At 34.2% G+C, this 25,191-nt stretch overlaps 2 protein-coding genes and 1 long non-coding RNA gene across 5 annotated transcripts; 1 reads left to right on the forward strand and 2 right to left on the reverse strand.

The window, feature by feature from the left end:
• Window positions 1-1,130: 1,130 nt before the first annotated feature.
• LOC108210913 (uncharacterized) lies at window positions 1,131-8,438 on the reverse strand. 3 transcript variants are annotated; one of them, XR_010290233.1, is made up of 5 exons: window positions 7,732-8,438; window positions 6,478-6,534; window positions 2,997-6,105; window positions 1,744-1,803; window positions 1,131-1,371 (listed from the first exon to the last, which is right to left on the reverse strand). It is a non-coding gene; the product is annotated as an uncharacterized LOC108210913 (long non-coding RNA). The 3 variants fall into 3 exon arrangements; XR_001804941.2 differs by having other exon boundaries at window positions 1,744-1,800; window positions 6,478-6,537; XR_010290232.1 differs by having other exon boundaries at window positions 6,478-6,537.
• Window positions 8,439-11,338: 2,900 nt separating this feature from the next.
• LOC108211116 (protein LONGIFOLIA 1) lies at window positions 11,339-15,179 on the forward strand. Its single transcript, XM_017382627.2, has 4 exons — window positions 11,339-11,663; window positions 11,782-13,053; window positions 13,179-13,368; window positions 14,424-15,179. The coding sequence occupies exons 1-4, from the start codon at window positions 11,502-11,504 to the stop codon at window positions 15,005-15,007; spliced, it is 2,208 nt and encodes a 735-aa protein (XP_017238116.1). The 5' UTR covers window positions 11,339-11,501; the 3' UTR covers window positions 15,008-15,179.
• A 6,311-nt stretch (window positions 15,180-21,490) lies between these two features.
• LOC108211467 (beta-carotene isomerase D27, chloroplastic) lies at window positions 21,491-24,482 on the reverse strand. Its single transcript, XM_017383072.2, has 7 exons — window positions 24,263-24,482; window positions 24,026-24,165; window positions 23,740-23,832; window positions 23,372-23,433; window positions 22,939-23,045; window positions 22,117-22,209; window positions 21,491-21,836 (listed from the first exon to the last, which is right to left on the reverse strand). The coding sequence occupies exons 1-7, from the start codon at window positions 24,480-24,482 to the stop codon at window positions 21,796-21,798; spliced, it is 756 nt and encodes a 251-aa protein (XP_017238561.1). The 3' UTR covers window positions 21,491-21,795.
• Between the last annotated feature and the right edge of the window lie 709 nt (window positions 24,483-25,191).

Consider the following 25,191-nt stretch of genomic DNA (forward strand, 5'->3'; position numbering starts at 1 on the left):
AGATAATAGTACTTTAATATAGAAATATAATTATTCTTGAAATATTGTTTAAAGCTCCTCGAAGTGTTAGTAAAATCCATACATCTTGTTGCGTGTCAATTTTGTGTCAATTTTGTCTGTCTTCTTGGTAAAACTAGCTGGAGGTATCTCTTAATATAAGATAAAGAGTGGTACAAATCCAAATATAACATATGATATCAATGTTTGGTGCCAAATATAGCATATGATATTAACGTTGAGTTGAAAGAAAATGGTAAAACTAAAAGCTAAATGTACAAGACCAATTAAACTCATATCGTATTTGATTATACAAATAAAGATGAAAAATGAAATAAGATTTTTAATTTTACTATATAGAAGTTCAAAAATTTGACACCTTACTTACTACATTCATAATAATATTTATAATTTAAATTGAAGATGAAATCCAAGAAACTTGAGAGAGAGTATTTTATTCTTCTTCATGAATATTTTCCCATCAGATTCTATTATTATATATTTGATTTTTTTTCAAAAATATATGATTTTTATTTTTAAATACGGTGCAAGAATACATGTAACCTCAATTATAATCTAAAAATCAACTCATATGTAATTTGTACTTTTTTTATTATAATAAATTTAACAACATGAGTACTTTTACAATTCTATTAATTTTATTATATTTATTTTAATTTCATATTTAATTATATCATTGTTCATAATTCATAATATTACATTAATTCTTATCAAAAAAATAATAACATACATTAAAATATATTAATTAAAATTAGGGCTTTTTTTTATTCATAACTACGTTTTCAATTTTATTTCCAAAAATACTACCTTATCCAATCTTATTTTCAAAAACACTACCTTCTCTAAAATATTTTCAAAAATACTGTGGTTGCATATGCAACTACAAATCCTGATTTCAAGTTTCAGATTTCAAATGTCATTTTCGACCTCATCGTTGGAGTCGATATATATATATATATATATATATATATATATATATATATATATATATATATATATATATATATATATGGTTGCATATGAGGTTGTATTCAGTTGATTCTATTGTAATCTAATGGCCCCGCCAGGGGAACTGTGACGCCCCCGGCCCGTGATGACTTCAGCAACCCGGCCCGGGGGTGCCATTCTACTGAACACACTGAAATGTAACTTTGTAATCTCAAACTTAATATAATTTAAAGGCATATTTTACCTTACATCAGAGTCTTACATCACTCTTCTAAAAGTTCACAAATATTTCTTTCGATTACATAATACTTCTACTAAACTTCTAATTTCAAATCCAACCAAGTCTAGCACTTCGGTTCATCACACTTTTACCCTTGCCTGAATATCCTTCTCCAGAATTCTTCCCTGTAAGATTAGTACATAAAAAGGGATGAGCTCATAAAGCTCGGTAAGCATATACGTACATTTCAACTGAGTTTTATTCACAAAACTTGGTGAACCAAATCAATATTTCATCAGAGTCATCAAACAGTTTCACACATCAAGATGAGTATGAGTATGAGTATGAGTATTCAAGCACGATAAGTTCATCAATTCATCAAGTTGGGATCCCGGCCAGCTAAACAATCGGTTTAGCTTTACTTCCAAAAAGGAAGCATCATCATCAGTTCATCAAGTATCAATGCAAGAATACTCATTTCTCATCAGAAAAATCATCAACAAATGTTCACCAAAACATCACAAAATATCACAGCGAAGGGTACAATATATACTTACAGCGCACCACGTTCCAATTTAAGTTGAATAATCAAGCTCGCCTTCCAGCTAATCAATCTTCTATGTCACAAAATAATACATTTAGAATCTTATCTTAAAATGACGATCTCGTCAAATCTACTTATAATTCCTCATTTAGATCGTTTCTCATTTATTCTTCTCTTATTATTGATTTAAGTAAAATATTCCATACGGACTCGTATTATTATCCAAAAAATCTCACTTTTTTTTTTATAAGTAACTCCTTTTTACTCAATTACTAACTAAATCCACCAATTAAACTAATTATTTATTATTTATTAAATCACCCTAATTATAAATTTATTTAATATCTCTCAAACCCAAAATTAGGTTTCACCATTAAATCTGAAATATTACTTACTTAAACTTTCATGTTTTACACTTTTACTAATTCCATCATTTAGCCCCTCAAATTAATTAAATACTAATATTCAATATACTAGCCAATCACAAACTGCCACGTCATCATCTTCTCCCATACATCCATCTCATTTTCTCTCTCCCCGAAGTCAACACCAATGGCCAAACTTTGACCAAGCATTGCTCCCTCATTTTTCATCCAAATCATATGATTCAAGAGTCCATTCCATCTATTTTTTCGCAAGGAATCCAAATATGAATTTTATTTTATAATCCGAAATCAAATTATTGCCCAGCGGATTATTTATCAGAATCGATTTATAATTACTAAACTGCCCTCATCTTCTCCATTCCATCTTCTCCATCCAAACTCTGCTACTGCCGGCCGGAGAGGACTCCGGCGGCATCTTCCCCGACCAACATCTCTCTCTCTCTCTCTCTCTATCTCGATATCTCGATCTCTCTCGAACCACCAACTCACGCACAACCTCTCTCTCTCGCCTGCTGCTACCAAACACCGCCACCATGGCCGGCGAGTTGCCGCCCTTCGACGGCGTTACCAACGACGCCGCCCCCTTCCGAGTCACACACACACCTTCCTCTTTAAACCTTTCTTCTCTTCCACCATTTTTCTACCAATTTAAATTCCAATTTGGATAAATCTATACATAGAACCCTAATTTTAAGCAAAAACCCCCAACCAGTTGTATGTATATACGTTTATGAATCTGATACTTGTCCCAAAATAAAAACATACTGATGTGCTTGAGAATAGGGAATTCTATACTATAATTATTTAATTTAATACAAACATAGGTGGGTCCTCAAGAAAACAACTCTCCACTAAATTAAAAGTTCAGTAAAATTTGTACCTTTGGTGTATTCTTGTAATCTCCCAAATCTTTCATTCTCCTGCTTCTCTCCTTTTTCCTATCAAAATTCTCCATGTCCAACATTCTTTCCTTCGCTGGTTTTTGGTAAAAGGAATGTTTGGCTCCATACCTGGGTTTTTATACTAAATTGCTAATCATAATTATTGCTTAATTACTTCTTAATTTTTCTCTAATTAATCCCTTTGCTTGGGCACCAAGTAGTAAGACTTGGGCTCCAAGTTACGATGCTTGCTCCCCAAGTAACGTTCCGGAAAAATTTAATTGATTCATTTATTTCTATTATTCTCGTATCGGTTTTAATAAACACGAGTATAAAATAGTTAAACATTATACAAAATAGCTAAATAAAAATATTATTAATTATCTTAATATTTTCTGGCCAATTTTCAAATTTATAAAATAATCATCTCAGCCAGAACGTAATATTTATTCACGAGTCAGTAAATAAATAATCGCGTCTACTATATTTTTCATATAAACATAGCTCTCAGGTTAACGTACATATTTAAATTAACGACTGGCCCACACAATATAACCCACATTTTTACTAGCACTCTCGAAACTATAATATTTTTAATTAATACCGCATGCCTCGTAAATTTTTATTAAATCTGAGACTGATAAATAGTCTTTCCGCACAATAAATAATTAAATTAAATAGTTGCATTTCTTTATGTATTTGTGAATTTCTCGGGTGTTACATTCTTCCCTCCTTAAAGGATTCCGTCCTCGGAATCCCGATTGGTGTTGAAAAACTCAGGGTAGCTTTTTCTTATTACATCTTATAATTTCTCACATAGCTTCTTTCTATTAACTTTGGTTGTACTAACATCTCATAACTCCTTCCCTCCTTATGTTCTGAATCCCTAATCACCGACTCTTGGTTTTCCATTTCTTTTGTCAGATATTCAACCCGTTCTGGGTAAATAAGTAATTTAAACTCTTGTGATCCGTAAAGATCTCACACTTTTCACCATACAAGTAATGTCGCCAAAATTTTAAAGTAGATACTATAGTAGTTAATTTTAGGTCCTGGGTAGGATATCTCAATTTGTGGTTCTTAAGTTGTCTACAAGCATATGTTATCACTTTTCTATGTTTCATAAGAACACATCCTGTCCATAAGATCCATAAATACTATGGGTGCATTAATCAATCCAAAAAAACATCTCTTAAGAATTCACAATGTTCATGTCGGGTCCTATAGACCGTCTTAGGTACATTTTTAGGCCTGATCCCTAATTGATGGTATCTAGATCTCAAGTCTATCTTAGAAAAGTAAGAGGCTTCCATCAATTGGTCAAACAAATCATCAACTCAAGGTAAAGGGTCATCTTATTTAACTCTCGATAATCGATGTAGCATCCTACAAATTCGGGGGTCTGGTTCTGACGTCATCATACAGCACCTTCTTAAAACACTTTTTCTAAAACAAACTCTATTTTTGAAAAGAACAAATCAAAGGATTTGAAATGAGCATTGTTAAAAGAACTCAAAGGAAATAAGAATTTTGAAAACTTTCTTGGATATAAAGAAGTCTTTCACAATGGTAATCACCAATCAATGAGTTTTCAAAATGACTTTCATTTAAAATAAAAGGATGACTGGGAGATCAATATGATTAAATGAACTAAGTGTTGCGTGTCCAAATTAAGACACTACTAAAGGTTGTTAACCTTCTTGTAATCACAACACACACAAGTGATGGCGTCCCATCCAACTCCTATCACACAGACAGGTATACCTTGTGTCCCCTATAATAAGGGTTGTTCATCCCAATCGGATTGAATGAATATCAAAGAACAAGATTTATCTCAAAAATTGTTTTTGAATGATTATCTCACAACATGGACAAATTTGACTTACCGTAATCATTTTCTGGTCAGTTGATTCTATATTCATCGCTTCTTCTAAGGGTATTGACTTTTCTTTCCAATTCGAGGCACATATCTTATATTCAAGCAACGTGGGTCTCACTTATAACACATTCGCGGTCTATGAAGATCTAAATATTTGATTTCTTTCTATATTACCTATATTTTCTGCTCGCGGCATCTCTTACTTCCCAGAAGGTTCCCTTATACTATGATTCCAAGGTTTCTTTCTAATATTTTGATTATTTTGCGGGGGTTTCCGCTTCCTATCGACTTTCTCTTTGTTAAACAACTCACGACCTGACTCAATGATACAAACTTTGTGTACTAACATCGCATAACTAGCAATCTCGAGGATAACAACTGTATTCGGAATCCAGAGTTTTAAACTCGACTAAAAACGTCTAACTTTCTTTTCATCTGTATATTCTTAATACAGAATCAATCTCGAAAGTTCGATAAACTTAGCTTCGTACTCAGCTACTAACATATTCTCTTGCTTGATTCTAAAAATCTGAGCTTTATTTAATTCTCTAGGTTTTTAGGAAAATACTATTTTAGTAATAATTTTGTCAACCTAGTCCATGATATTACACTAGACTTTTCTAGAACTTGCTTAACTTCTCACCAATAATTAGCCTCCCCATTAATCATTTAAGCATCAAAGATAATTTTCTTATCCTCTTCTATACCAATTACCAACCATTTCAAAGGTTTTCTTTATTTCTCTTGGCCATATCTTTGCCTCAACGGAATCTACAGTCCCTTAAACTTTGAGGGTTCCAACTATAGTATATATTAGACACATAGTCTATTCCACACATTTACGAATAATATCCATATATTCTCTAGACCTTTCTAACTTAAAATCACACTAGTCTAAGGTCTTGATCCTACCTTCGCCGATTCTCGAACCTATAGCTCTGATACCACCTGTGACGCCCCCGGCCCGTGATGACTTCAGCAACCCGGCCCGGGGGTGCCATTCTACTGAACACACTGAAATACATCTTCATAATCTCAAACTTAATATAATTTAAAGGCATATTTTACCTTACATCAGAGTCTTACATCACTCTTCTAAAAGTTCACAAATATTTCTTTCGATTACATAATACTTCTACTAAACTTCTAATTTCAAATCCAACCAAGTCTAGCACTTCGGTTCATCACACTTTTACCCTTGCCTGAATATCCTTCTCCAGAATTCTTCCCTGTAAGATTAGTACATAAAAAGGGATGAGCTCATAAAGCTCGGTAAGCATATACGTACATTTCAACTGAGTTTTATTCACAAAACTTGGTGAACCAAATCAATATTTCATCAGAGTCATCAAACAGTTTCACACATCAAGATGAGTATGAGTATGAGTATGAGTATTCAAGCACGATAAGTTCATCAATTCATCAAGTTGGGATCCCGGCCAGCTAAACAATCGGTTTAGCTTTACTTCCAAAAAGGAAGCATCATCATCAGTTCATCAAGTATCAATGCAAGAATACTCATTTCTCATCAGAAAAATCATCAACAAATGTTCACCAAAACATCACAAAATATCACAGCGAAGGGTACAATATATACTTACAGCGCACCACGTTCCAATTTAAGTTGAATAATCAAGCTCGCCTTCCAGCTAATCAATCTTCTATGTCACAAAATAATACATTTAGAATCTTATCTTAAAATGACGATCTCGTCAAATCTACTTATAATTCCTCATTTAGATCGTTTCTCATTTATTCTTCTCTTATTATTGATTTAAGTAAAATATTCCATACGGACTCGTATTATTATCCAAAAAATCTCACTTTTTTTTTTTATAAGTAACTCCTTTTTACTCAATTACTAACTAAATCCACCAATTAAACTAATTATTTATTATTTATTAAATCACCCTAATTATAAATTTATTTAATATCTCTCAAACCCAAAATTAGGTTTCACCATTAAATCTGAAATATTACTTACTTAAACTTTCATGTTTTACACTTTTACTAATTCCATCATTTAGCCCCTCAAATTAATTAAATACTAATATTCAATATACTAGCCAATCACAAACTGCCACGTCATCATCTTCTCCCATACATCCATCTCATTTTCTCTCTCCCCGAAGTCAACACCAATGGCCAAACTTTGACCAAGCATTGCTCCCTCATTTTTCATCCAAATCATATGATTCAAGAGTCCATTCCATCTATTTTTTCGCAAGGAATCCAAATATGAATTTTATTTTATAATCCGAAATCAAATTATTGCCCAGCGGATTATTTATCAGAATCGATTTATAATTACTAAACTGCCCTCATCTTCTCCATTCCATCTTCTCCATCCAAACTCTGCTACTGCCGGCCGGAGAGGACTCCGGCGGCATCTTCCCCGACCAACATCTCTCTCTCTCTCTCTCTCTATCTCGATATCTCGATCTCTCTCGAACCACCAACTCACGCACAACCTCTCTCTCTCGCCTGCTGCTACCAAACACCGCCACCATGGCCGGCGAGTTGCCGCCCTTCGACGGCGTTACCAACGACGCCGCCCCCTTCCGAGTCACACACACACCTTCCTCTTTAAACCTTTCTTCTCTTCCACCATTTTTCTACCAATTTAAATTCCAATTTGGATAAATCTATACATAGAACCCTAATTTTAAGCAAAAACCCCCAACCAGTTGTATGTATATACGTTTATGAATCTGATACTTGTCCCAAAATAAAAACATACTGATGTGCTTGAGAATAGGGAATTCTATACTATAATTATTTAATTTAATACAAACATAGGTGGGTCCTCAAGAAAACAACTCTCCACTAAATTAAAAGTTCAGTAAAATTTGTACCTTTGGTGTATTCTTGTAATCTCCCAAATCTTTCATTCTCCTGCTTCTCTCCTTTTTCCTATCAAAATTCTCCATGTCCAACATTCTTTCCTTCGCTGGTTTTTGGTAAAAGGAATGTTTGGCTCCATACCTGGGTTTTTATACTAAATTGCTAATCATAATTATTGCTTAATTACTTCTTAATTTTTCTCTAATTAATCCCTTTGCTTGGGCACCAAGTAGTAAGACTTGGGCTCCAAGTTACGATGCTTGCTCCCCAAGTAACGTTCCGGAAAAATTTAATTGATTCATTTATTTCTATTATTCTCGTATCGGTTTTAATAAACACGAGTATAAAATAGTTAAACATTATACAAAATAGCTAAATAAAAATATTATTAATTATCTTAATATTTTCTGGCCAATTTTCAAATTTATAAAATAATCATCTCAGCCAGAACGTAATATTTATTCACGAGTCAGTAAATAAATAATCGCGTCTACTATATTTTTCATATAAACATAGCTCTCAGGTTAACGTACATATTTAAATTAACGACTGGCCCACACAATATAACCCACATTTTTACTAGCACTCTCGAAACTATAATATTTTTAATTAATACCGCATGCCTCGTAAATTTTTATTAAATCTGAGACTGATAAATAGTCTTTCCGCACAATAAATAATTAAATTAAATAGTTGCATTTCTTTATGTATTTGTGAATTTCTCGGGTGTTACAGGAACCCACACATCAGTTGCAACTTATAGTTTTCCGTTGCATATGAGGTTGCATATGAGGTTGCAGCAACCTCATATGCAACCTCATATGCAACTAAATGCAACTGAAAACTGTAAGATCCAACTGAAGTATGGGTGCCCCTGGCGGGGCCATTAGATTGCAATAGAACAACTGAATGCAACCTCATATGCAACTAAATGCAACCTCATATGCAACTAAATGCAACTGAAAACTATAAGTTCCAACTGAAGTATGGGTGCCCCTGGCGGGGCCATTAGATTGCAATAGAATCAACTGAATGCAACCTCATATGCAACTAAATGCAACTGAAAACTATAAGTTGCAACAGATGTATGGTGTACCCCTGGCGGGGCCATTAGATTGCAATGGAATCAACTGAATGCAACTGAATACAACCATATGCAACTATATATGCAACTGAATTCCTGATTTCGAGTTCCAGTTTTCAAATGTCATTTTCGACCTCACCATTGGAGTCGATATATACATACATATATATATATATATATATATATATGTATGTATATATCGACTCCAATGGTGAGGTCGAAAATGACATTTGAAAACTGAAACTTGAAATCATGATTTGTAGTTGCATATATGGTTGCATATGCAACCACCGTATTTTTTGAAAATATTTTCAAAAAGGTAGTATTTTTGAAAATATTTTAGAGATTTGAAAATAAGATTGGATAAGGTAGTATTTTTGAAAATAAGATTGAAAAAACAATATACAAGATAATTCCCCTTAAAATTATAATAATAGCTTTTTAATTAATAGCGGGTGTTTTGGGAGAGTTTTTAAACTCGCTTCTGGAGTTATAAATTAGAATCACTAGTTCATACTGTTTGTGTAAAAAATTGAGAAACACTTATAAAAAATTAAGAATCCTGATTTTATTTCATGACTTCTACTTTTTTTCTAAAACACTTTAATCACTTACAAATCTTAACTAATTTCTAAATTCTACTTATTTTTTTTATTTTAAATAAAAAATACTTATTTTAAACTCACTCAAACGGTCCCAGAACTAGGGGTGATCAGAAAACCGCCCAAACCGCATAAACCGCCCGCACCTCACCAAACCGCACCACAAAACGCGGTTTTTAATTTTTGTGGTGCGGTTGCGGTTTGAATTTTTCACAAACCGCGCGGTGCGGTGTGGGTTGCGGTTTGACATATTAGCAGTGCGGTTCAAACCGCACCGCACCGCGATATTATATAATATATATATATATATATATATATATATATATATATATTAGTGATAATCAAATAAAATTATATTATATACATATATATTATTTATTATGTTATATATATATTTGTTAAATCTCTTCAAATAATAGTTAAATATTATTCTATCAATCTCGCATTACTATAACACCAAATTTTTATGGAATGATTATATTATTATAATATGTCTTTTTGTAGTTAGTACTCATATTTATTATCATATTTACACTTTTGTTTGTGTTTTTTTAGTAGTTTTTGTAGTTTTAAAATGATAAATATCATATAAATTCATTACAAGGAAAGATTTTAATTATTGCATATTTAAATTTTATTTCGAACTTCAACTAAAAATATTTATTCTTAAGCATACAAACCGCACAAACCGCACCGCATTTTTGTGGTGCGGTTTACGCGGTTTTTATGCTAACGTGGTGCGGTTGCGGTTTGAGTTTTCAACCAAACCGCATGCGCGGTTTGGTTCGCGGTTTTAGCGAAAAACCGCACCGGCCGCACCGCGATCACCCCTACCCAGAACATGTGTTCTTAAGGGTAGAGTTGGATGGTTTGAATCTCGTAAACACAACGATCGTGTAAGTTCTAACTATATTAAAAGGAAAGTTAGTGGGAATCCTGCATCGTATTTATAAAAATTATTGACCTTCACATTCATAATATAAGTACATAAAAAATAAAACCTTAAATAAGAGTTCATAGTATATTGTACTCAGCCATCTCGTGCCGCACTAATATCTTTATTCCTGTCCCGTTTTATTCATGTCCCGTGTATTTAATTGTATTTAATTAATATTTGATTTTTTTATAAATGTACATTTAAAATGGCATCCTAATTTTTATCGTTATCTATATTATTATATTATAATAAGTCAACATGGGTATAATTTGCAGTCCAAGTTTTTAGTTATATTTTTTGGTTTGGTACTCTCCTTTTGGTACTACAAGTCTACAAATGTGGAGTCTATTAGTATTATATTGTTAAACAGTTTCAAATACTAAAAACACTCATAACAATTCATTATCATATAATATTTCATTAAAAAAATTATAATGATGATATAAATATACAATTTTGAATATCTTCTTTTAACAAAAACCTTCATATAACTTTTTTTAACTTTAACGTGTTCTAATTCAATATAAACACGAACCATTACATAACATTTTCTAACTCTAATCTTAAAAGTTATTATTGTCAAAAAAACCAAAATTACAAAATTAAGTTGAAATTCAATTGATTAGATTAATGGATCTTTTAAAGGTATAGATCAGCTGTATTTATTAGAGTTTGTCCATTTTTAAATAATCGGGAGAAAATATAGTCAATTGAATAATATAATTCAATTAAAATTCAATCCATTAATACTAAAATACTAATAAAATGATATTAAAAATTAAATTTTAAATAATAAATTACGAACTATATATCCGCCCGTGCTTCGCACGGGTTAAAGGCTAGTAATATTAATACATAATTTTTATTTAACTAATTAACAAGGTAAGCAAAAGAAAAGGTAAGAGCAACCCACCCGTTTCTTTAGCCTGACCCATATATCTCTCCCCACTTACTACGCCAACGCTTTAAAAGAGCAGAAAGCGGGAGTTGCAGCTGAAAAAAGCAAAAGTCTTGGATAGAGAGTGAGTGAGAGAGAGAAATTTATTGCCAAAACTCTAGCCCAATGTGAAGCTGAGTTCTAAATTTTATGTTCTCAGTGTGTGTTTTTTCAGGTAAGTGAGTGAGTCCCGGTGATAAATCAATATTTTTACGATAAATATGACTACAGGCATGATTCATGACCAGAGTCTCGAGAAAAATTTCGAAAAACAGATGGGCTGTTTCACCGGTTTTCGACAGATCTTTGATCGCCATCAGTTGCTCACCGGAAAGCGCCTTTACACCACCAAGCGCCTCCCTCCCCCTCCCCCTCCCCCCACCGTAAGTGCTCTTCTTGTTTACGTAATATTTGCGTACATTTTATCCTCCCCAGACTTTATATCTGGTTACGGAAATATTTGTAATCTGGATTAGTACTAATATTGATATTTTTGGACAGAGGGATGGAATTTCACCAGAAACTGAAAAACCGGAAAAGTCATTAAAGGAGACGGAGAGGCCTTCTCCGAGAACAATGGCGTCACCAAGTCCTGACCGATATAAATCACCGGAGCTGCGTTCACCAGCGCCAGTACAAACGCCACCACGGTCTTCGCTGCCTCATCCGATCTTTGAATTAAATGAAGCAACAAAGTACTCATGGAAATTCGCCAAAGAGACACCGAGGCTATCACTGGATAGCAGAGCTACATTTGATTCTACCAAAGGAAGTCTCCGAACAAACACGAATAAATCTACAGAGGATAATAGCAGGCGATCAACGAGTGTCATCGCGAGACTAATGGGACTCGAATCAACACCACCGGAGGCCGTGACTAAGCCAGCCGAACTCACAAGATCTGCTTCAGAATCACGCGTTTCGCGAGAATTGAACAACAATTTTCAGCCTAATCACGTAATCAGAAGCAATGTGATTAGAGAGAAAGTTCCAGATCCAATTAGAAAGCCACAGCACACGAGAACTGAGTCCAGAGCCTTCAAATCGCCTCAACAGCGTAGAAGCTTCTTCGATTCAGCGGATATCTTCCCGGAGCCAAAGCAAACAACTGTGTCGATTTACGGAGAAATTGAGAGACGGATGAAACTAAAAGGACTCGATGAGCAATCACAGGATCTCGAAACGTTGAAGCAGATACTCGAAGCAATGCAGCTCAAAGGCCTTTTACATTCGAAAAAGGCTCAAACTCCCGTCAAAAATAAGAATGTTGTTTACGAACGGACTCATTCATTTCCTTGTGATGACAATGAGCATCAATCTTTTAGCTCTGTTGTCTCAGTTAACCGAAGAGGCGGTAGCAATTCGCCTACATCAAGTCACCGATCCAAGTCTGAGTATCGCCGCAGTGATAGCATCCCTGCGGTGAGTCCACGGAGGGAGAGAGTAAGCGTTGATCGGAGTATAAAAAGTCCTACTCGAGGTAGAAATGCGAGCTCACCGACGAGAAGTGAGCTAAGTGCTAGGAATTCAAATGTGAGAAGAAATCAGCTAATTAGTGAGAGAAGAGCAGTAGAATCACCAGAGCATCGAAGAATTTCTCCGATAAATTCACCTAGAATTATTCCGAGAAGAAATTCACCTGATGTTGCAAATCGATCTCCGAGGAACAAAAAATCGACGCCTCAGATCTGCACCAAGGAGAAGATTTCAACTACATTTGTGTTAGAAGATGAGTCTTCATATTCATCCACCATTTCTGAGACCGATACTGAGGTAATTTTTATTTAATATGATTTATTATACCACATTACAGATTTTGTACTATAATGACGGGATATACTGAATACGTTTGATTTAGTTCGATGCTGAAATAATCTTGCTTGGTTAATTTTATGTAGAGGTGCAAGTCTGAAGATTACAAAGAAGGCAAGAGTTTGCTAGAGAGATGTGACAAGCTGCTCCACAGCATTGCGGAAATGAACTCAACCGAGTCACAGCCGAGTCCGATCTCGGTACTTGACTCGTCATTTTACAAGGACGAGTCGTTGTCACCTTCACCTGTCATGAAACGAACAATTAGTTTTACAGGTACGTACATCGGCACTAGATTTCATTGCACAAAATTTGGTTTATACGACCGAGTTGGACCAGGCTCGTCCAGAGTTACCCTACTATTTCACCTGTTTCGTGCTTTTGATTAATCGGAATCACTCTTTAGTTAGGTGTTCCAATCTCATTAATAATGATAATCCGTAAATAAAAAACTACTATCTCAATAAACGTAGTTGTTAGGGTGTGTTGAAGAAATTTGTTAATGAGAGTTACCGGACTATTTCACCTGTTTCGTGCTTTCGATTAATTTGCCAACACGGGAAAGGAGTGAAAAATCGAAAATCAGAATCTGGCACGTGGTTTCGGTGGAAGTCACGTGACTGGAGATTAGGTTAAAGATGGTAATGGTCTGAGATTCAGAATGGGGCGGCAAGAATTAATTTGAAGTTACTGTGACTGGGTGAAAGTTATAACTGTATTCAATGTTATTCAGCAGTGTTGAATTCTGACAGTGACTGATACGTTTTATTGTCTGTCTAATTGTGATATAATTACCATAAATGGATTTAGCTATTTACATGTAGTGGTTATGTGCATTAATGCAGTAATTGTTTTCCTGTTTTTTCCTCTGTACTTGACATTTTTCATGGAGTATACCAGCTGGGGGTAGAAAAAAATTGAGTTCCACTTGCAAAGTATTTTGTCCCGTTAACCGTTTTATCCTGTTAACCTGACTCATCAACCATGAACCAAACACGTCATAAGTCAAACTGCGCCATTTTATATGTCCGGCTCCCTAATTTTCACCGGAATAGTCCTCCCTGTGTATAAAAATGTGAATTATATATAATCTGCTTCGTTTTGATCTACTCTTTTGGGCATGGAAATTTGGAATCAGCTTTAACATTACAGCACTTTCTTGATAGGAATGAGGCTTGTTTTGGTTATGTTGGAAATTTGAAGTGTGAATATAATTAGTAATTATAGTTTGGCTTTAGGCAACCAAGGAAGCAATTCATTCTTTTAGAAATTATGAATATGTTCTGATGTTCAGATTAATTAAAGCTTCTTTCTATTTTGGATATCTACAGATTCATCTGTTGAACTAACAGACGAGGAGCTAGGGAGCCCGGGGATCTCATCCGTGAACTCCAAGTTCGAAGATGAAATTGACGACAATGACTACATCTATATATCACGGATACTGAGAGCTTCAAGCTATTTAACCGAAGATGATGATATATTTTTGTTCGTCGAAAAGCAACATTATTTCAAAGGGAAGGACTACTCGAAAGAAGCCAGACTGCATCGAAAGCTAATTTTCGACGTTGCCAAAGAAATCATTGATCAGAACAAACAATTGCCTCCCTGGAAGACGTTCTCCCCAAAAAATTCAAACATTTCAAAGCCATTGCCGCGGCAAATCTGGTCTGAATTGCAACGAATTCAGGAGCCAACTGATCAGTCCCCTGATCTGTTCGGAATTGTGTGTGGTGTGCTTAAAAAGGACCTAGCTGCAGACGGATGGGGAGATTTATCCGTAAAAATGTCCGATGCAGTACTAGACATCGAACGGCTGATTTTCAAAGATTTAATCGGCGAATCGATACGAGATCTCGCTGAATTTGCCGGGAACAGCAGATTCTTGGCGCCTCGTAGGAAGTTAGTTTTCTGAAACAGAGCGAAAGGGAAAAATTGGCCGTTAAGTTTGGCGCCCTTTTGGTGATATTTAACTTGTTTTGGTCATGTTTGGTGTGAAATATTTAGAAAGGACTAATTTTTAACGGTCACATTGGCATGTGGTGTGACTATTGGGAGTGCTGAAATAATAATGTTTGTTGCAAGTACATAGTTGACAGTGGATTAAGGTTATAGTAAAATGATTCAAGTGGCAAGTAATTAAGGGCTTTTTTAGTTAATTGCAAGTAATTAAGGATTCAGTTCCTTAAGTAGGCATGTGTTGATGTGTTCTCGGACCTTGATCAAAGGATATGGTTTTTGTGTTGATCTCAATGTGACATAGTGGTCATTGTATATTTGAGTGGATAATTTTCTTTATTATCGTATTAAAAAACTTTGATTTTGCATTGGATGAAAATTTAAAATCAGAATTAAGTGGTTAATAGATTGTAAGAAACCCAATTGATGAATATTAATGTATCAAAACTAATATCATCTTTTACATGTTTAGATTTCATCAAGAAAGTAATTCTTGTAAGTTAAACTAAGAGTCTAATACATATTTTTTATAAGTTATTTAATTTCAATAATTTTTAACCTGAACGAAAATTAAAGATATACCATCCCTTCTCAATTAAGTGCCAAATATATGTTTAATTGATAAAATCTTCGATAAATTCTGAATCAACGGATCAACTGATTATTTTCGATTCCCGATTTTTATGCGGATGTCTATTTCACTAATTACCAACACTAGTTACACCAGTGACTATATGGAGCGCAATTATTCGTGTGAAGTGACATGCGCGCTTTGATATAGCACCTCTGCGCCTCATGTACATTAATGATGCATGCATATGGTTGCAGAAAGCAAATTAGGTGGTAAAGAAAAGAGAGAAAGTCACGTCACGTGAGTTCATCAGATCCAACTTTGTTCAAGGACATTGGTATAGTAAAACTTGCATGTGGCTTGTGTCTTAAACAGATGAAGATTGCATGTGTCACTGCCCAGCTTTTTACCAATTGTTGGATTGGAAGTTAAGTTTGTAATGTTTCACTACACCTTCTCTACAAAAGAGAAAAATATGTGCGAGCAAAAAAAGAACGGTATTTCCGTGATCCAGAGTGTATGTAAACGGTGAACGGGAATGAAATTAGGATTTTAGCCTATCGATGAGAGAAAATTTTGTTGACAAAACAATTTTGTTGTCTTAAATTCGACCGAACTTGTTTCTTTATTAGAAAGATTTATAGTCCATCTCGGTTAGTGGATCTAGAATTTAAATCTGTAAGTGTTAAATAAATTTTTGAGAAATATGATCCATTATTTATATGTATCCGTATTTTACCAGATCCTTCTCTGATCCGGCATGAATATGAAACAAATATTTGTTTTAATTTTTTAAAAAGAACAGTTATGATTTTTTTGAATAAAATACATTTGTTGGAACTGTATTTAAACTAATTTTTGTTCCGATCACGATCGATTGATTTTCTAATAACGAGTAATTGTTAACGAGATTGAGATATATCCTTTTGGATTCAAATTAGATTAGTTAGTTTTCGGTATGAACATAAATTAAGACGTATTGATCACATAACTTCATATCTTAATTTAATAATTCACAATATAAATTTAATATGAATTTCTTGTTTATTAAAAAATTTAAAAAATAACTAACAAAATTATACTATCAATATATTTTAAATTAGGGAACCATACCTACCATTTGTGTGTACGTATATAGAACGATTTAAGGGGTATACGTATACCATTTTCTAAAAAAATCGCATGGAACAATATTGTCCATAACTATAAGTATGAAGAATGGGGTCAAACTGACCATGAGACGATTTTAATGATTTGATCTGGCCAGATGGTTTTGACAATAATTATCAATTATTAGTCAAGAAAATTCTGAATTGGGGTGGGCCTGTGGGGATGGATGAAGAGACTTTGTGACACATATGGGCCTGCCTTTAAGCCCACTGCAGACATGTAGCACCTTGCATTCAATTATGTGGTCCTCAGCTGTCACTTATGAGCTATGTTTTACACAATATACCATTGGTTGCAACAATACTTGAAAGAATTTTCAACTTACGCCTGATCTTTTAAAAAAAAAAAAGAAGAAAACTTACGCCTGATCTACCCACCTGAAGTAAATTAAAAAAATTTACTATAAATTTCCACTTTTTTTTATCACAAAAGAGGAGAAGATAAAGATAATTTTTGAATCTCAGAGTTCCGAATTATATATACATTGCAGTTTCGATATTTCCGTATTTGTTATCGTATTATGTTTATCACCTATAATGTTGTAAAAATGGGAATTGAATTTAATCGGTGAATACATGAAACAAAATTAATCAGAAATTAATTGGATTGATTAGGGACCAATCAGATAATTAATTGAATAATCAAAAATTTAATCAATTCAATGATTTACAGTAACAGAAATTAATTCATAACTAATCATAATTAATCACCGATTTTTAAATGATACTTATAAAAAAAAAACATCAAAAAAACATTCTACGATCTCAATTTCATTTTGGTAATCAATTTTGTGCAACATCCTATATCCCTAGCCAGATATTTCCTATGACACCACCGATCCAATGCAGTCAGAACTTCAAAGCTAGCCCAAATTTAACTTGGGCCGGATCCACAAAGCCCAATATCCAAAACACAGTCTCTATCGGCCCAACTAAATGTTGGCGCCTGCAATATCAAAACAGAGCTCACTCTCGTGGTCGTGGACACAACAACAGATAATCAGAAGACAACACACTCAAATTCTGCAAACGAGGTAAAAAAAAAAAAAAAACTTATACACAAATCGTTATCTATACATACATGTTTGTATAAGTGTGTGTTTTTACACACACATTTGTTTCTTTGCTTTGGATACTTAAGTTTGCTCAGTGATTTATGCTTTGTGAAAGCATATTTTTTTAACTTTCTGCATTTCAATTTGGTTGAATTTGTGCAATGTATGCTTAGATTTGATTTATATCTACCGTATCGAAACACGAAACTCGAAAGCTAAGTATGCGGTTAGGAGGAGCTTGTGTTTAGTCGATAGAGCCGATAATTGTTACTTCAAGTGATGATTGGTAAAAAAAAACAGCGGTAATGTGTAATTGTGTGTGTGTGTTTGTGGAATTGAATGAGTTATAGCGGAATGTATGTTGATAAAGCTGTATCAAGCAGGAATTCGAGGTTTTTGTAGAATGTAGGATAATTGCATTAAGCGAAACATTGTTAGGCATTACTGCAACAGTAGCATTACCTCTTATATAAAGACTTATTGAGGCAGTTATGCATAGTAGTTTTCAAATTGTGGTATTCCAGTATGACGAGGAGATGGTGATTGTGACATTGGAAGGAATACAGATATCGACTAGTAAAAGCGTTGAAATCAGTTGTGAGTTAAATGATTGGTGATCCACGCAGCGTTTACTATTGTTTGTAGAATTATTACTAATATAATTTGTTTCCTAGGTAGAAAGTCCGTAAGAATTCCTCAGCGCTTTAATTATTTTCCTCTAATTGCATAATAGCTACGTTGTTCCATTTTTCTATCATGCTTAACTTGACAAGATTCATGTTTGTTGTACTACTAATGAATGGATTAATAAACGGCACATTGTTTTTTCTGTTCAATTAATAATGCTATACATGTATTTATATTGTCAAGATCTTGAGTAAATGACAAAGGTGTGTTTATTTCTTTCGATACAAAAAGATGGTAATTGCCAAATACTCTCGTTGCACACACATGAATAAATTTGAAGTGTTAGACTTGCCTAAAATGCGATTCTTATTGTTTGCCCAGAGCTGCCGCGCATTACTTGATTGTATCTTTTTTTTTTTTTTTTTGTGCGTGTGGAGGGGCTGGGGTTAAGACATCAGGAGTAATTTTCTGTGTGTGGATAACTAAGTCACAAGTAATTTGATATTAGGATTCAAAGGTGAAGAAATTTGAGTGTAAATTCATATCATAGAGGTTCCCAGTCAATATGAAACCACCTAACATATAGTCTAAATTAACAATTTTATTGAAAGTATAGCTTCTGGATTTCTCCAGCGCTGTGCAGAAATCAATAATATGTAAGTGTTTACTTAAGTGCTGTTTCTGATGCTGGAAAGGCTAGTTTTTCTTATCTGGTTCTGTGGTTCAGAAGATTTGTAAGTTCTAAGTTGCTAGTAATTAATTTATGTATTATTCATAACCAAACTTGTTAGTTTTGTGACGTATATATATAATTCTTTATCTCAAGTTAATGGTGAAGAATTATTCGTACTTACTAGTGCCATTTGAAACTGTGTCCAGGTTTAGAATTTTAGTTTTACCATTTAGGCATATACTAGTGGCAGGCCAGTTTTTTAGGATGATTTTCACTTCAGCCTCTTCGTCTGACCTGATTTATCAAAGTAAATTCAATTTTGCAAGTAACGTTTATATAGTAGTATTAGTTATCTCATATTGTGTGATAAGACATTCTGATTTCTGATATCGTCACCACTTTATAACTTAAGGACCGGGAGGAACTTGAGTTAAGAGAGTCCAGATTCGTCTGTCAAGAATATGCTCACTTGCTCTCTAATAAGCCGTAAAATAATCATTTTAGATTAGAATAAGAAAAAAAAATGATATATTGTCTTTGTCTGAAGACTTCGATTTGATTGTTTTAACAGCAAAACACCCAACTTAAAAGTCCATTTATGATCTGCACTTTGGAGTTGTAGCTTAATAATTTAAGCCTTCAATAGGACTTTGTTTTCGTTTCTTCTATCACAGCAATCTAACCAACTTAGGAGATGACTAATGCACTCCAGAGTTGGAACTTATTTTCAAGCCTCTATATATAGTATCTTAACTACAAAATAAATCATTGACATATGTTTCCATGGTTATTTGTGTACTTAAATATTATGCCAAAATTGCTTAATTAACTAAATGATCTATATATTTAGATACATGTTTATACTGTTGTGCATATTTTTTAATATTGTCTGTTTTGTATCAGTGGTTAACATTTCTCTATTTCATTTATTGAAAGCAATTTTACCTGCACTTTGTACTCGTGAATTTTAATTTTCAAAGCTTGTCCTGCTTAGACTGGAACTTTTTATTTTTGAAAGGCAGAACCCTCTTTTCCTTTTTTACCATCTCAGATTATATTAAAAAGTTATGATTCTTTCATGAAATTTTGTAGTCGTTTACACTGGAGGGTATCTCCCACAGTTGAGCTTCTCAATTTGCAAATTGGGTCCCATTAAACCACTTCCACTATAAACAGAAGAGTTTGCAACTAAATTAAGTTGGTAAGTTGATTTAGAGCAGTGGGAAACACTTAGGTCCACCCTGCCACCCTTAAACCCCACAATATATTTCCAGTCAAATTGCTTTTGATGTCAGAACTCAGAAGAGCTAAATAGCTTGTACATTTTGCAAAGAACAATAAGTACAGTACTACAGTAGCTTTCATGCTAGTCCTAAGTTTCTCAGGTCTGTATAGCACCGGAATGAAGATTCAAAGAAATTGTTCCTTTTGGTCCCCAAGAGTTCTCTTTTGAAATTCATACTCTAGATACAACTTATTCTCCTGTATTTCTTAGTATATTGATGTTTCATTTCATAGCAGCTAGCATGATATCAAACATTTTGATGGGGGGAATGTAATTTCAACATGATGACACCATTATCTGTGCTACCAGTTCCAGTATAGAACTTCATCTGTGCAACCAATTTCAGTATAGACTGGTTATTACTTCGCAAATGTTTGCCTAACATGAAATGCTTCCTCCATTACTCTGCCGGTGTATTTTTCTCCCATTTCTAGCAACCACAAGATTTGTTGTACATATGCTATATACAAATTTAAGAGCTGACGTTATGATCTTTCACATCTAAAATTTCATGCATGTGCTGTATGTTCGATTTTTGTATCTCTTTTTATTATGATAGATAATTTGGTCGCTACATTATTGCATTAGGGTTCAGTCAAAACTTTGGTTAAAACTTGAGATTTTGCTATCACCTCTTTGTGTTTCCTAACTGATGATATAATTGGAAGCTTTGAGTTTAGGATCCTTAAATAATCTTTTGTGAAAATTACTATTAAGAGGAAGAGTCGGAATATCACTTGGTTGTGATCTGTATTAGGAAAAAATTCTGTGAAAGAGCAATTCCAAATTATATTAGTGAGTGTAATAAAATAAGAAATTGTGCCTAGCAATATTAAAACTATATGTTTTACCAAATTATTCAATCTTATTTTGTAATTATTTTGGTGGGAATTATAAGGATTGTGTAAGATAGCGTAGCCATATATCGGTTGTTAGATCCTTACTGTGTGCTTGTACTTGTAAGCTGTAAGTTTAACTCTGAGTAGTCATATGAGAAAATAGAGATGATGCATTCTTCGGTACATATTCCATCAGGGGATAGGTGTATATGGATAAATATATGATTGTATGCTTGTATGTGTATAATAGATGTATTTGCTTGTAATTTTCTTTGGTTTTTGGTTACAACAATTTTTTCAAATGCAGTGACTTTACAGCTATAGGAAGTTGCTTTAAAAAGATTACGGATGCCCTGGGATTCTATATAACTCTGTGTGTGTGTGTGTGTGTTGATGAAGCTTCATTGTCCGTGTATTGACAAGTGTCACAAATCATCTGCACATTGTTGGAATAGGATACTTTGACATTCAGTCACGAGTTATCCTGAGAATTTCAAAATGTCAGTAGGCCATTGCTCTTCTGAATTAACTAGTGCAGGATCTACTGTGCTTTTGCTTTGCGTTGCCTGCATGTATTACATAGGAAACACACACATAAGCACAACATTCCATAAATGTTTCATAATGCTTGTAGATAGATGATATCAGTGTTAATTTATTTTCAGGTAAAGCTCAGGTTTCCATAGCACAAAATTTTGCTTGGAACTACTGACTGCATGATATTTGGCCCTGTGGTGTTACCATCAAGCTGAACTGCTTTAATTCTCTTCCGGTTTGTAATTATAAACTATTTGGAACATATTTATGAACATCTGAAAGAACAAAAGAGGTATTTGAAAGTATTACATAGTTTGTAGCATGGTTGCGCAAATGCTGGATCCTCACTTAGTACAGGCGGTTCCTGACCAAATATCATCTCGCAGCTCATATCATCAAAATCTGCAAGATACAGAAGGTTGTGGGTGTTAAAACCATATATAAAAATATAAACTCAGACATGTCACTGATTCTGCCTGGTTAATTGTTGTTCTGTATATGTACGTTGCTGGTAATAAATTGCTCGTAAGCACAACTTTAAATTACAGTATCTGATTGATATATGCTGACTAAATGATTTATGGAAACTAGGAACTTTGCATACAGATGACAGGTCTTCTAGAAAGAATCACCTCTACGGCTATCCCCTTATCGAGATATCAATGACGGTGGGATTGCAAACCACTGATAACTCAAGCTTAATTAGAGTCTAACTATTAGGTAATTTTCTTTTGAAGTGCAATTAAATAGCTCTACAACTCTACCTTGTTATAATGGCTATGCTGCACCCTTAGTGGTTCATTCGTGGGACCTTCCATTGAGTTGTTTAGTAAGCTATGCATATATTAGTGTGTGTACTGTTGCGTTGTCTGGTGATCACCCTTTTTATTGTCTCATGTTGGCTAGTGGTTTAATTTAAGTGGAAAGTATGGTTTTTTAATTTCTATGATGATAAAATAGCTGTTTTAATTCAATTTAATAATTGTATTTTCTATGCCAAAGACATAGTTTATATATGTACCCTTTGTGTTGGAGTATATATAAACAAAACAAATAGGTATGCGAACCTGAGGATATATTAATTGGCATATATAGCTATTGCATGAGCTTCCTGTTGTTAAAGGTACTTACTGGGAACCATGTTGAATGGTACTCCAAAGGAGTCCTTAATGAACGCTTGCGAAGGCATCTTACATAGATTAGTGCACATATTGACGCAATTACTCTCCTCCAAAAACCTGAAACTTATAACCACAATGTAAGATTGTGACATCTATGATGCCAATGATGATGTTAATAATGACTTGATTGATAGAACTATCATGATGCAAGAATAGGAAAAGGAGTAAAGGGAATTGGAATCATTGGCACAGAAGAAAACTGTCCAAATTAACTTCACTCGTTTCTGCAAGGTACTGATTATGCCTACTTATAGAATTTTGAGTGGATCCCTAGGGGGTCCAGATGGCCTGGCTTACGGAACTGGTTCCTCTATACCAGAGTGGAACTTCCTCCCACAAACTAATAGATGTTACACTCTATGGAAGGCAGTAAGTTACTGTACCTGCATTTTTTGATGTGGACAACATTCTTTTCTTCTTTCCCATTGAACTTTGATTCCCTCACCTTGTATGATAAAATAATACATTATTAGTAGAAATTTTAAGAAAATATAAGGCATTGTACTTGTCATCTGATCTCCTTGATGCACAGGATCTTATTTTTTTCTATTTGCCAATGCACACACTGTCACAAATTAATACCTAAATACGGTGCAACACTTGGAGTTGCTGTTGACCAGTGCAACTTGGTAAGGTTTACACAACTGTAGTATGCATAGTTTATGGTTCTAGATAGTATGTTAGTAAGTACTTAATCTGGACCTCCTTATGAAAATTATATCTATTGATTGCACATCAGAGTAATTGGTACCTCGCAAGGGCCAACTAGCCAGGAAAAGAATATTGTGGTGAACACTGCAAAAAATTCCCTCTGAAGTTTAGATGGTGGTAGCACCGTCCTGATCTGCCATTAAAAATTACACCAACATTAGATATCTTTGATGCTATTTCTGACATAATAATTAAGTATGTCTACATGTTTATGTTAAATATGTATGGCTTCATGTAAGTATTCATGTAATATTAAACAAACGTGAAGAATAAGGAATATGGGGGGGGGGGGGGGGGGGGGGGGAGGTCATGATGGACGAACTTACCAATGAGAGAATAGGCTTTGGAAAAGCTTTCTCCAGAGCTTGAGTGACCAGTTCTAGTTGTTGGTCTGGGCTAAAGTGCTGCCTAGCTACTACTGTGGCCTCGACCAGACCTTCATATCCCTCCTTGCTGCTCTTGAATCCTGTAGTTCAATAGAGATTATGTGTATACGTTCTACCTTCAGTTCAACCTCAACCACTACATATATATTTATCATCTAAAATGAAGCTGCAGCTAACCTATAGTTTCTTGTACACTCCGCGATAGATGATTAATAGCAATTCTGTCAAACCAGTTGTCATTATACTCCGTCTTTGTAGTTGCTAACCGTTCTAAATTTTCTGTAGGCCTTGTCATCACAGCCACAATACGAGGAGCATATCTATGTTTCTGCATGTTGCGTTGGTGCATACGTGGCAAGGTCGGGCTCGCGACATGCTGAACAAGCCTTGCATCCATTTTTACAACTACCAAGGTGTGTTTCCTGAATCCTGAGATTTGATACCTTCTTTCTTGATTCTTAAGTGGTGAAATTTAAGAGTTTTGAACACTCTGAGGAAGCTGCATAAAACAAAAGAGTATGGTAGAGCATATTAACCACAAATATTCCTCATGTATGAAACACTTAAATCAAAACAAAAGATAAGCCATGCTGAAAAGTAGACAGTTGGCATAGTTCACAAGAGCCACACCATTACGTCATTCATGTCCGGCCTAAAATGATTCTTGCTAGTTGGTGAATTTTTTAATACAGGCACAACAGATATGGCCAGTCATATAATACAATTATACATTAATCTTGTGGGCCCCGCATGTTAATCAAATTATGATTACTCCATTTTATCTAAAATTACCCAAGAAGTGCTTCATATTAAACGGTCAAGATGAGAGGACTGCTCAGGTGAATTTACCAATCAAGTGAAATATTTTATTATTATTTTTTTAATTTGGATATGATTTCTTTGGTTCAGTGAACTTCATAACAGCAAAGGAATCTCTAATGTTATGAGAAATATTGCGGGTAATAGTTTGGTACAAAATTATGACGTGGATAATGTAGCAGTTTGAGGCGAGAGAGATTAATGTGAACGAAATTATAATGAATAAAGACAGTGTCATTTTGCACCCAGTTGTACATTTTCAATGATTTATATTAACGCGCTCACTT

Source organism: Daucus carota, chromosome 3 (genome assembly GCF_001625215.2).
Source record: "Daucus carota subsp. sativus chromosome 3, DH1 v3.0, whole genome shotgun sequence".
NCBI classification, from domain to species: Eukaryota; Viridiplantae; Streptophyta; class Magnoliopsida; order Apiales; family Apiaceae; genus Daucus; species Daucus carota.